At 51.0% G+C, this 13,813-nt stretch overlaps 1 protein-coding gene across 1 annotated transcript; it reads right to left on the reverse strand.

The window, feature by feature from the left end:
* Window positions 1-9,600: 9,600 nt before the first annotated feature.
* LOC117845872 (homeobox-leucine zipper protein HOX4) lies at window positions 9,601-11,275 on the reverse strand. The gene is made up of 3 exons (XM_034726952.2): window positions 10,864-11,275; window positions 10,409-10,758; window positions 9,601-10,279 (listed from the first exon to the last, which is right to left on the reverse strand). The coding sequence occupies exons 1-3, from the start codon at window positions 10,916-10,918 to the stop codon at window positions 9,887-9,889; spliced, it is 798 nt and encodes a 265-aa protein (XP_034582843.1). The 5' UTR covers window positions 10,919-11,275; the 3' UTR covers window positions 9,601-9,886.
* Between the last annotated feature and the right edge of the window lie 2,538 nt (window positions 11,276-13,813).

Below are 13,813 nucleotides of genomic sequence, written 5' to 3' on the forward strand. Positions count from 1 at the left end.
GGGCGGGGCTCCCCGGCGCCCCTAGCCACGCGCCCCTCCGTCTCCCCGGCCTCCGCCCCTCCCTCTCCCCGGCGGCAGCCGCCACTCGCCATGCCTCTTTCTCGTGCCGGAGCCCGCGCCCGCACCCACGGGAAACGGAGCAACGATGGCGATGGTCCGATCAATCTTGGGTGGAAACCATCCAACCCGGATCTTGTCCCACGTAACTTTCCGTCCAAACGCGGGTCCATATGGTCGAACCCATCCGACCTACACCAAACACAATCTAATAAATGCACGAAATCTTGGAAGCGATTTTTAAGAAAATTTTACATATAGAATTTATATTTCCAAACTAAACTTTTTGGAGATACTGATGGTTAAAATTTCCAAAAAAAATAAGTAGGGCTTTAGTCAAAGTGTCAGGTATTATGAGCGGAAGTAGTACTTGATTGTCATTACATGTCGCCGTGACGTACAGTTCTGAGAGAGTAAGAGATAGAGACGGAGAGCGTATATTATTTTCGCATTTCACTATGGCAACTCTGGGCATGAAAGAGCTATAGCTAGGGCACCGGAGAAGGCAAGAATAAAAGATACGGAGTACCTCTTTGAGATAATTGAGATAAAAAAAATATTGCTATCGAATGTGCTGAGTCTAATCGAGTAATTTTTCAATCAGTTGACATGAAAATACCATCCTTTTCTTCTGCAAGTACCATGGACTAAATACAGCATCTATGAAATAGAGTACTCTCTTATTTTTGTTTGCGTATGGTGTATAATTAGGATCTGAAAAGGTTAAACTTCGTATGTATCAACTACTTATCAACTAACAACTAGTCAGAATATACGTAGGTTTAGTGTCTAAAAATTTAAAATTGTACAAATAGATTTATACAACATTTGTTATGCAGTACTTGTTGAACACCTTCTCAAATCCTAATACTCTTTACCAAAAGAAAAGGACGGAGTAGACGATTTGTACTTACAAATCGAACCACCATCTCAATCAGCAATCGAGACGGATGAACTTGTCACACGACCATCAACTGTCACCTATTTTTTTATCCCCTTCTGAATCCCAAAAGAGATCTCTCGGTCGCCAAACTCACACATTGCTTGAAATGAAAATGAAAGGGATGTCTCCTCTATAAGCACCCTGAGGGAACAAGACAATATGCTAATTTTCAATCACTTCATCTCAGTCCTTGGTGCCCAATTCGATTAGATATATGGAGTACTCAGAAATAATCTCAATATAGTGGCAGCAGGAGGCCCTACCCTACAAGGCTACAACTGATGCGCGACGACACGACGCGAAGGATTCCGCGATCTCGTCTGGGGGGCATGGATCTCAGTTGCGACTTGCGACGCGTCGACGCATCGCTCTCGCCGTCTCGGGTGACGTCCGACGTCGAATCGACCTGCACCTCTCGGCCGGTCGAATCGGGCGAAAGTTTTCCGATGCCGTCATGTTTCGGGCTTTTCCGTAACCCATGCTAGCTTGACGCTGGCTGTTCACGTTGTTTTTCCTGCAGGTGGCCTGCAGTTGTCACGTCTCCTTATGTAACATTTGACACTGCATTTATCCAACTAACACAACTGCCTTATCTGACAAAAAAAAGGACAACCTGACGCAGCTGCATCTTCCGCCTACCTGCCGCAACAACTGCTACGGAATACATGCGGCAGCGTGTTCTCGAGCCTCGACGCAGAGTATCACTCGCGTATCTGCACATATTCCCTTTCCAGCTCGAAAGCGCGCCCAAAAATTCCTGCAAGAATCATGCTACCAAGGAATCCTGCTACTACAAGGGTAGAGAGAGACACCACAGCCCAAATTCTGCTGCCAGAGCGACGGCAATGCCACTTTCGCTGGCCATCAATCATCCTGCTCGCGCGAGGTTGCCGCCGGGGACCTCGTAATCAGTATCATACTAGCATCATCGCGTCCCCGGTCGCCGCAATCATTCGGCGGCGGCACCGACCGGAGCCAGAGCAGCAGAGTCCAGAGCACCCGTGAAACAAATAGCTCGCAGGCTCGCAGCTGTCCCCGAATCCGCGCGGACGACTGCCTGCTTGGAACAGGTTGGCCTCGCATTGTCGGGTCGGGCAGCCGTGTCAGGGGTTCAAACAAATCGATCGGTGGCTGGCTAGGGTTTAACCTTAATGAAGCGGAGAATCTTTGTGGCGCCGGACAGGATTAGCTGAGGGCGGAGGCGGCGGTAGTCCCCGTTTCCCTTCGCCACGAAGGTTTTCGGCCGATGCGGATTGATGGCACGCACGTCGAGACAAGCGAGGGCGGCGAGGCGGCCACGCTTTCGGCATGGTTCCTCGTGATTACGGGCTTGTACGACCATTATTATCATCACGTGAAACGGAATTGAGTAGGAGTACGCCTGTCACCAGTTTAGAGCTTGCGATGCGATGGCATGGCACCGACATAGATTCTTGGCTTTTGTCTAATAAGAAGGCAGGATGTCTAATAAGAAGGCAGGAGTAGGAGTACTGCCAAATGTTTTTTTTTCTTTTTTCTGACCGTGGAAGAACTGAAACGTGGAGATTTCTCTTCCACTGGTGCGGGAATTCAAACGGCTTGCCTCGAGAAGTCTCAACGTTCCAAACGGACCTAACCACCGCGCAGAATGTGCTGTCCGAAGACCTTGATGAAGAACTCTGCTCAGCAGTGGAGATGGAGGGCATTTGTCAGGCTTTGTTCTGGTTCTCGATACACTTGAGCTGCAAGGCAGATACCCTGCGCACAGGAATGGAAACTCCTCTGTTACTCCAGCATAGAAACCATGCCAATCGTCGCAGTCATTACTCTCCGACTCCGAACAAGACGGTTGAGCACTGACGCGCCGTCACCCGCTACAGAACGATTTTATTCAACGATTCTCGCTGTCTGCCGATCCATACCATTCCATGGAGCGTGACACTGACAATGTTCGGGGCTCGGGGCTCGGGGCTGGGCCTCTGGGGTCCGTGGCCAATGCTCACACTGCCACGCTGGTGACGAGTGAGAGCTCAGTCAGCTCTCAGCTGTGCCCGTGGACAGCCTCACGGTGGCTCGCCGCATCTACATGGAGGCTCGTGACGGACATGGCGTTTTGGAATCTTTCGGGAGCCGGGACGCTGGATCTTTTCTTATCGTTTCCTTGCTCTTGACTTTGATGCGTGTCTGCTGTGTACCCGCCCTTTCTTTCTGTTTCCACGTCGCTCTGCACACTGCACCTGCCCTAACCTCTAGATTTTCCTCGGTCCTTGTCTCCTTGTTGACCCAATCGAGAAGGAAACAATGCAACAATAATGGCATGCGATTGACCGTACATCCAACCTCCCGGTCTCCGGAGGAGTCAACTAAAGGGGTGTTTGGCAACTCCCCGTAAACTTTAGTACCTGTTACATCAGATATTTGGATACTAATTAGGAGTATTAAATATAGTCTAATTACAAAACTAATTACACAGATGAAGTCTAATTCGCGAGACGAATCTATTAAGCCTAATCAGTCCATGATTTGACAATGTGGTGCTACAGTAACCATTTGCTAATGATGGATTAATTAGGCTTAATAGATTTGTCTCGCGAATTAGTATAGGGGTTCTGCAGTTAGTTTTATAATTAGCTCATGTTTAGTCCTCCTAATTAGCGTCCGAACATCCGATATGACATCTCCTAAAGTTTAGTACCTCACATCCAAACACCCCATTAATTTAAATTTGATCAAATTTATATAAAATAGTATTAACATTTGGTACAAAATAATATTAATAGATTAATTATGTAATATATTTTTATACTAAATTTATTTGGAGATGTGAATATTAGTATTTTGTTTTATAAATTTGGTCAAACTTGCTACTGTTTGACTCTTCAAGAAGCGAGAGTTGCATTATTTTTAGAATGGAGGTAGCAGGTAGACCGAGTTCCAGCCAGGTCATGTGGCTCAAGAGACGGCACGTACATATTAACATATTATATACGCTACCAATCCCGGATCCTTACCAAGAAAAACGCCACCTATCCACAATCCTCAAATGCTAGGGCTAAGTACGTTGCTGTAACAGCCCGTTACAGTAGAGAACTGTACTCTCTTACATAGCCGGAACTTCGCGGCCTACGGTCCCCGTGCGATCATTTGGCTTCGATCGGCTGGCCCATCGCGTTGGCACAATCATACTGTCTCTCTCACACAAAACGCTTGCCCAGTAGCTGTCATTTTCACTGGACGCGGGTGCTTGGCCACGCCGACCCCACCGCCTGCCACTGGCAGGCAGCACTCGTGCGAGCGTACACCGGATGGGACGGTATGCCATGCAACGCTGCCGGAGCGCCGCTGATGCCGGAGCCGGACTCGAACCCATGCGTGCGCAGACGAAGGAGCTCCGCTGCTGGCAGTTGGCCGGAGCCGGACCTCCTCAGTCACCGGCACCTGAACTACCAGGAGCGGCGGCCTAGTGACTGGCACAGTGGCACTCGTGTGGCGCCGCCGGCACGGGGAAGATGACACGGATCGCACGCTTGGCGCGGAACCGCGCGCTGGCCACAGGCACAGCTTTTGCAATCCGTCAAAGCTCGGTGGTGGCGAATGGCGATGGATCAAAAGCATGAGGAAGGCGACTGGTTTGTACTTTACCAAAAGCCGACGCGCCCCCTGTATCCACTACGAAGAAAAAATTTAGCCGAGCGCAAGTCAAATCAGATGAAAAGGAAAGCGGGAAAAAGGGGACGCAAAGAAGATACCACCAAAGATGCTATGCCCCCCAACTCGATGATCGCGTCAAAGCCGAGCGCTCGTTTTCTTCGTTTCACGCCGTGTTTTCCTCCCGCGGCAACAACTCTACGGTACGCTGTGGCCGTGCGGCTATGGAGGAGTCAGACCGGCAGGGCAGGCAGCGACGTTTACAGCTTACTAGCTTCTGAACGCGCAGGGCACGGCCTCATCTGGTCGTACCGTTTGACTGCTCGAGTGAGTGAGCCACCCGGCCCACTTGGAAGTTGGGAGCCAACTCGCGTGGACCCGGTGCGCCGGATCGGCTCGTCGAGAGGTGGGGTGCATCAATGCCTCCGTGCAACACTGAAAGGGAGGGAGTGAAACACTGAAACGAGTAGAGAACAAAATGATCGTGTCTCTCTCTCTCTGACGGCAGAGACCACCAGAGCCCGCTGCACGGTCCACGCCCATGCACGAGACTCGCGGGCTTGGCCCACGCGGCTCCGCTGCTTCTTCGTTCGTTTTTCCCTCCCCGTCTTTCTGCATGATTTCTCGGCCCGGTAATCCCATACGGGCCCGTCTCATATAGGAGACCCAGGCCTCCCTGCCAAAGCGGTCCGATTGCCCCCGGCATGCGGCATCGGACGCCCACGACAGAGCTCCTTTCCACGTTCCACACTTCATGGAGTCGTGTGCCGCCTCGCCTTCGCGTCAGGACGAACCCGCAGCGCCTCCGCCGTGTCCCGTCTCCGCGTCACGCAGGCCGCAGCTGCCAGCTCTTGCTTCCGAGCAGAGTCAGCCCCCGGGACCCGCCGCCTGGGTACGCCCGCGTCGCCTACAACCACTGCTCATACGATTCGTGCTCCCATTTTGTGCAATATTGCTGCATGGCATGTATTAATGTTTCCAGAATAATTTATAGGCCAAGTAGCCAGATGTGGAGATGCCAATTGTCTCCATACATACTGCTGGCCATTGTCCATTGAACTTGGATGAAGATTTGGATAGGTTGCCGAAGTGATACATATCATGTACTCAGGCAGCTAGGATTGCAGAGTAATAATGGTTGGAAACCAAGTCAGATAACGCAAACTGTATTCAACACACTGGTATCTCTACCTCTCTATCACGTCGATTTCTACATTTATGTGATAGCAACATTTTAAAAAAAAAAGTTAATATTTATTTGATAGCGCTGCTGTTGCAAAGCTCGCAAAGCCATCATATCCTCATCCTTCGTAAGCTCGTGGCTTCTTCCACGTACATCACGTATGGTACATGTGGCCTACAGAGAAGTATATATACTCATAGTAAATACGCGAGTCACTTCAGCATCTTTATTTACAACCGTGCTCCACGCGCGCGCATTTTTAAATTGAGAAAGCCACATATGGTTTCCATCATTGACAGTTACGTGGTGGATGTTGCTGTATAAGCTATGTACCCGCCATATACATGTCCGTCTAGCTGATCAGTGACTGATGGAGAGATGAAGACACCACAATGTCTATCATCACAAGGTACACACGAAGTCACAAACCGTCCTGATCCTGAATCATCACGAGCTGGAGTTAAAAACTGGCCACAAGATTTAGTTTCTTCTAATCTCAATTCGTGGGGCACTACATGCCACAGATTCTCCTAACGTATCTTGTTTTCATTGGCCTGATCCTTCTCCACTCGTGTGGCTGTAACTCAGGTCTCGCTCGTCCGTCGGCACATAGACGTCGTCACATGTACTTGTATCATGTCTTAATGCCTCGGTTAGTCAACTGAACACTAGAGGTCATGCTGTCATCTCGTTATGAAGAAACATATGGCCGGACCTCGAGCAGTCCATTCGGTGTCTTGCCGACCATGCTGGCCAGAAGCAGATATACCACAAATTAGCGTCTTGCTATCTTGATCTCGCCGTCACAAATGCAAGAAAATGACTTAAGACCGAATTTCGAGGAGCGAGCGATTGAGGCACTAGACCTAATCAACTTTAAAATACACTCCCTTCGCCACAAATATAAGGATTTCTGAGTTGTTCTGACTCAACTATTCTTGAGTTTGTCAAGATTATAGAAAAGACAAATAATACCATGATATCAAATGAGTATCATTAGATTCATTATGAAATATATTTTCATAGTTTACTTGTTTAATGTAATAAATAGATGTTAATGCTCTTCTCTATCAATTTGATCAAACTTGATATAATTTGACTTGCGACAAACTTGAAGTTTCCATGCTCTTCTCTTTCTTATATTTGTGGATAGAGGGAGCCCTGGATATAGAAACAGGGGCATCCACTTTATAGTTTGATTGAGCAAGTCAGTGTCAGCCTTAAGGTTTCCATGCTGCCTTTCTGGTTCCAGACAAGTGTGGCAATCAAGTATGATTTGGAACTTTTTGACCACATGTATTTTGCTTGTTATTTTTATAGGGCATGTGTTTGTATTGGTGAGATTTAAATTCAGTTTCTTAGCATATCTAGTTTGATATAGTACCTAGATACTATCTTTCCTCATCTTTTCCCCTTAAAAGAAGGCTCAGTCTGAGGAGCTAAAACTATAAGCAAAATGCCGCTTTTCAACACAGTGCTCTGTTTATCTTCCAACCACAATTTCACAAATGCAAGATGATGACTGTCGTCCAATATCACAGGTTGCCCTACAGCCTTGAATGAGTAGCTAGAGAAGCAAAGCGCGTATATCATATCCTTCAAGGCTTAGGGACCATCAGACCATGTCAGTATGAGCCATAAGGTTTCCTTTGCTGCCTTGCTGCCTACAAACATGTGTGATGTGATGAATGATGATCAATGGTCGTTTGGGACTTCTTTCGGCCACATATCGTTTCTGCTCGTAATTGGGCATGTTTGTATATTGAGACCTAAATGCAATCTTTAAGAGGTCTTTTACGGTGCACAATACTACCAGGTGGTAGTATAGAGTATAGACTTTTTTTAGTACGGGTAAAATTGTAATTAGCACGACATATCGCCCTTCTTCATCAGCGAGAAGACGGGCGTGCCCAACGCCAACTCGCTCAGGGGCTTTGAGGTCATCGACGCCATCAAAGCTGAGCTGGAGCGAGAGTGCCCGGGACAGCCTCCTGCGCTGACCTCCTCACCATCGCTGCCCGTAACTCCGTCGTGGTGGTAATAATCACATATATACATGCATGCAATTATCATCCACAAGCATTTAGATGATCACTGATCGCCGAGCTGGGAGGTAGAGGCCGTCCGGAAGGATGGCCGCACGGTGATCCTTCAGGGCGCCAACGTCAACCTCCCGGCGTCAACATCCGGCGTCGCTACCTTCGTGCAAAAGTTTCAGGAACGTCAGCCTCTCTGCCAAGGACATGGTCGACCTCTCAGGCACGCACACCATCGGCAAGGTACGGATGGTGCGCAGCTGTCCGACCAGGCGCTAGCGTCGCCGTGAGGCGCAGCTGTGCTCGGGGCAGAGGACGACAATAGAGTCGCCGGCCTTGTGGCCGCCTACGCGTTTGACGCCTCGTCTTCTTCCAGAACTTTGCGGAGTCCATGCCCGTCAGGCGCGGTCGGCCTGGCATCGTCGACCTTGGTTCCTCTAGCCAGTCTCCACCGCCATTGACATGCAAGATCATTTCATGCTCGCGTCTAGGCACAGGATTACAAGACGTGCAGGGCCGGGGGAGTGGTCGCTACCGCCGGCCGCGTCGCCTCCACCGTCCACCCAGTGCTATTTTACATGTTTCCAATCATACCCCTATAGTACCCATACTACTTATACATACTACCTATACTACAGCTTAAGATTTTAGTAGTATACAATTAATCTAAACCGTCGGATTCCTTACGTACGAGTCCTTTTCGAACGGTAGTATAAGGTATAAGGTAGTATTGTGTGGGCTCATTTTTAAGTGCAAGCAGTTTGATTTGAGCCGAATTCTCAGGATATACCTGTTGTCACCTTTAATTTTCCGGCCCTTAAAATAGGGCTCATCAAACTCTCCCAAGTGCGCCACCTCCATACTCCACAACAACTTAACAAAAGAACAAGGAAACAGTTTGATCTCAGGGGCACAGAATCCTTCAAATACTCCTATCTCCGAAATGATCAAAACTACAGTAACATTTGAACAGGTCCTGCAGATATCCTGCTCCTTCGGGAAACATAAACAATGATGAATAAAACTTTGACAAGTTGATTGAAAGTGCCCACGCTGAATCGTAGTGATGGTACTAGAAGTCTATAGAACTATAGAGACTCTGGGTACGAGGAGGCTGCAAGTCTTATTTTACTCCGTGCTGGTAATCATTCCGACAGCCGAAGGTCACGAGTACCACTGGATGGAACAAGTGCTGGAATACGACCTACATGTCGTAATGCCGTGCCATCTGATCGCATAAACTTTCCGTTGCACTCGATGGCTTGGAGGAACGAACGAAAACGAACTCTGAATCTCCAACTGTACCGGATGATGATACGCTGCGGTGACAGCACTGTAGAATCAGGGTAGCAAAAACTCGGCTCGTACAGGAACCGATCGCCCTCTCCCATCTGACTATGATTTGCTGCTTCTCGATCGGAGCTCCCTGAGCGAGAGAAGACACAGTCACACAGACACCGATCGCCAATTCGCTCCACGGCGAGCGGCAAGGTTCCAAATCAGATACAGAGAAGCACAGCAGGTCGATCAAAGGAGCCAACGCTTTCGCAGAAGAGGCCACCGGGAGCGCACGGCCAGGCACGTTCACGTCGCCGATCGGCGTCACTGCCAGGTCCGGCGGTCAATGGGGGCGCCAACAATGCCTGACTTTCACGTGGCCCCGGGCCCACCAACAGTGACCTGCAGGTTGGCCGTTTCCTCCCACAGCTCTTCCTCTACATTCCTCTCTTCTCACTGTCACTGTCTCCATCCTCTTCAATCTTGCATTTTTCTCTCTCGTTTTTTTGCTTGCATTTTTGCACCCAGCGTCCAAAGTTAACAAAGTACTCCGTACTAACTTGATTCTCTTTACTGGATTTCTAGGTTGCTTATTGCTAGTACTACCCTGCTAATACGCGCATTGACAAAAGAGGACTAGGTAAAGCTCCATTTTACAAAATTTGCAGAATAGCCCCCGTCTTTCGCTCCGAATGCTTTATTCCCCCCACCGCTTGTCTCGGCTCAGATCCCAAGTCTACGCCCTCATCCACCAACTCCAGTTCAGTTCCAGTGCTCCGTGGGCTCGGTCCACCACGCCATCGGCGGCGGCTGCTCCACGGCGAAGAACCCGCCGCACGGCTCGTCGTCGTCCAGGAACCCCGTCTCGTCCTCCTCCACCTTCAGGAAGTTCCCGTGGAAGAACACCCCGCCGTGGTTCCCGGCGGCTCCGGCGCCCGCGGCCGCGGCGGGCGTGGGAAGGAGAGTCCCCTGTACCTCCGGCACCGGCGCCTCCGTTACGAGCGCGTCCGCGTCGTTCAGCACCGCGCTGGAGTCGCTCTCGGACGACCCCACACCCGCGGCCGGCGGTCCGTCGGAGGCCGCCGGCTCCGCCTTGACCGACGTGAAGCTCGCCGCCGCCTCCTCGTCCCCGAGCTTCGCCTTCAGCTCCTTGATCTGCGACACAATTCATACATCCAACCAAGAGAGGATCAGCCATTATGCACGCAAAGAATCAACGCCGCCTCGGCCGTGCTCGTGCCGTCGTGCAGCAGCTTAGAACAACATGAGGCCAACGATACATACCTCTGCAACGAGGGCGTCCTTGTCGCGGCGGAGCGCGTCGTGGTCGTGCCGGAGCGCGTCGTAGGAGTGGCGCAGCGCGGCGTAGTCGCGCTCGAGCTGCTTGGTCTTCCAGCGCGCACGGCGGTTCTGGAACCAGACGGCGACCTGGCGCGGCTGCAGGCCGAGGTCGCGCGCCAGCCGCGCCTTGCGCTCCGGCTCCAGCTTGTTCTCCACCTCGAAGCTCCGCTCCAGCGCGCGCACCTGCTCCGCGCTCAGACGCCGCTTCTTCTCCCCGCCGCCGCCGCACGCCATCATCTCCTCCTCCGCGTCCCCCTCCGCCTCCATCATCCCAGCCGCGCCGTAACCATCATCTGGCAATCAACACACGCGTCAATCTTCGCACGCCAAAACATCACCCTTAAAGAAGATGAATTCATCACGCAAGAAAAGGAAAATAGAAGAAGCTGGCAAGTTACCGTCCGGATTAGCCACCGGAAGGAGGGAGGGGCTGCCGCCGCGTGGCCGCTTCATGGCGAGTTCGACCAAGCGGAATTCAGAGGGCACCGACTATATACCTTACAGCGAGAACAGGATCAGAGCCCGGGATGAGCGCCTCCATTGCTGCCTCCCTGCTCGTCTCTGTTCCCTGCCGTGATCCATGGCGAACACCATGCACCCCCGTCTACGTCCTCAAGCTCCGGCCGACACAGTTCCCTACAATTTGCAAGTTCCCCAAGTTTCTCGCGATCCAAGAAAGCGCTGGGACTGGGAGGAGAGGAGGGAAGAGTGGAGTGTGGAGTGAGGCCTTCTCTGTGCTGCTTCTTTTTTGGTTTCCTTTCAGTTCCCGCAAGACTGTGTGCTGTACTCTGCGTTAATAAAGGGCGTGCGAGAGAGAGAGGGGCAAAGAGGGAGTTCGGGGTTCGGAGCCGAAGCCGAGCCTGGGTTAGTTCCCGGCGGTGGTGCGGTTAACGGGTGACCATGGTTAACCGTGTGCAAGCACACGCACAACGGCACAGCCACAGCAAGAACGGACTAGGCGTGCACGATAATATGAGTTGTGTTGTGTCTGGGCCTGATCAGGCGACCAGAAGAACGCAGAATCGTTGCTCAACTTGACATCGTCCATTCATGTTGTGCAAGGCGATCCACAGCTCATACCATACGTTACACTTACGGAGTTACAGCCCACTAGATAGCTGGTTTTCGCCTGGCATCGCACGGTTTCACTCTGAAGTGGAATTTCTACCGTTGCACGGATCTTTGGGTTGTTTTTTGTTACCTCTTGTTTTACGTTACAACCAAATTGTGAACGTCATCCCACTGTCTTTTTTCCCCCACTATTCCTATTCCTAAAAACGAGAAGCGGTGGTCAAGCTCATGACACGCCCATGAAGCGAGTTGAACAGATCGAGTGATCGACGAAGCAAAGCCGGAAGCAAGCGGGCAGGCACGGCAACAGGCGGCCGGGGCCGGCGTCAGCGAACGACACCCCACCCAGCGGCAGGCCCGGCAGCCGGCAGCGACGCAGCGTGAGCCGCGCGAGGCGATCAGCGCGGGTGGTGGCCGGTGGGGTCCTAGTTGTACGTGCGCGACGCGCGTGGGCGCGAGAATTCGGCGCGCGGTGCCGGTTCAGCGCGCCAGCCGCGGCAACGGGGCTGGGGCGCGGGGCGCGCGCGGGGATTTTCGCAGCGGGCAGCGGCGGCAGGGCCGCAGGCGGGGATTTTCGCAGCGGGCAGCGGCGGCTCGCTTCCATTGGTCGGGGGGATCAAAAGGCAGACCCGGTAAAAGCCAAATCATACGGCGGGGCAGCTTTCTGGGAAATGGACACGGAGGAGTGCTGAACATATTTCAAAAAAGGGATTGGGAGTAAAATCATTTTGCACTTCGCTCCTTGAGCCCTTCACCCTGACGCTGTCAATTCGCATTTCACTTCTCATGTTTGTCCGCGCCGATCCGACCTCCAGCACGCAGCCACCGCGACTCCACCGATCAAGTCCTGCACAAGTTCGATGCATGGCCGGGCAGAGACACACAAAGAGGGCTCGCTCCGACTGTCGTAGCTGCTAGCTGGGATAAAAATACCATCGATAATCACAGCATATTTCGGCCCCGTTTCAGCAGAAACAGCGACCCAAATCGTTTTCAATCGGCTCGCTCGTCGATCGGCCGGTGGAGGAAAGCTAGCGGTCGCGCCTTTTGGTACGTCCTTCCCCCCATTTCTTTTTGTTCAACCAGCACCCAGTTGCATATTCTAACCTCCCCAAATCCCCCGCGAATCCTTGGACGCAAAATGTCCCCCGTTTTTAAAATCGGCGGGTGAGGCTATACAATTCGTCCCGCGACAGCGACGCGTCGCGAAAGCTGGGAATCCCTTGGATGTTCCATTGGCCCGTGTCGCATTTTTTGCGTTGGTGACGTACGTGAATGTTTGCGTCCGAAGAAGACACGGAGGAGGGGGAATGAAAATGGTGAGGGACGCGTTTAGTGACGATTTTGAAATGTTGGTCGTGCGAGTGGTGGCGAGGCTTCAGTTCAGTCATGGCGCACTTCTGTCGGTCAGGGTTTTGTTGGACTCTATACTGTTTTCATCGATCAGGTGTGCTACCGCCCCGGGATTAGCAGTAGCGGCTCGCGGTTTGTGTCTCGATCCTCATGCGTACGTAACTCATCTGGTAAAGCTTTGTTCAAGTGCTTCGAGACTGGGACGAAACTGGGAAGACGCAAGTTGCGCAGGATGCGGTGAAAGATACATCTCAGCTACTGCAATGCGCGCACAAAAGGTGCACCATCTAGTAGTACGTGCGGGCAAAGTTACTCTCGCGTATGGTCGGCCCGGCTACGAGCCTACGACGCTATATATAGCAAGGCATCAGCGTACCACACGTCTTTCCCTTGATGGTGTCTAACTAAAGAGCAGAGTATACCAGGGGTATTTGGTTCCACGGATTAAAGTTTAGTTCTATCACATCGAATGTTTAGATACTAATTAAGAGTATTAAATATAGACTAATTATAAAACTAATTGCATAGATGGAGGCTAATTAGCGAGACAAATCTATTAAGTCTAATTAGTTCATATTGACAATGTGATGCTACAGTAAATATATGCTAATCATGAATTAATTAGGCTTAATAGATTCGTCTCGCAAATTAGACTCTATCTGTGCAATTGGTTTTATAATTAGCTTATGTTTATTCCTTCTAATTAGTATCTAAACATTTGATGTAACATGAACTAAACTTTAGTCCGTGGAACAGAACACTCCTAGATCGCTAGTTGCACGGTCACTCAAATTCAGTATGTGCTACGCATATGCTCCACGTCAGGTCTCGCCACGTGCGCATTTGTATCACCTCGAAGATATACTCCCTCCGTTCTTAAATAGATAACACCATTGACTTTTTACTCCAACTTTGACCACCAAT

This window comes from Setaria viridis, chromosome 2 (assembly GCF_005286985.2).
Source record: "Setaria viridis chromosome 2, Setaria_viridis_v4.0, whole genome shotgun sequence".
NCBI lineage: Eukaryota > Viridiplantae > Streptophyta > Magnoliopsida > Poales > Poaceae > Setaria > Setaria viridis.

Bases quoted from the DNA above. Each gene is read 5' to 3' on its own strand.
- LOC117845872 (XM_034726952.2), bottom strand. From the start codon at position 10,918: ATGAAGCGGCCACGCGGCGGCAGCCCCTCCCTCCTTCCGGTGGCTAAT. The intron at 10,759-10,863 runs GTAACTTGCCAG...GTTGATTGCCAG, and splicing joins TCCGGTGGCTAATCCGGACG to ATGATGGTTACGGCGCGGCT. The intron at 10,280-10,408 runs GTATGTATCGTT...ATTGTGTCGCAG, and splicing joins AGGACGCCCTCGTTGCAGAG to ATCAAGGAGCTGAAGGCGAA.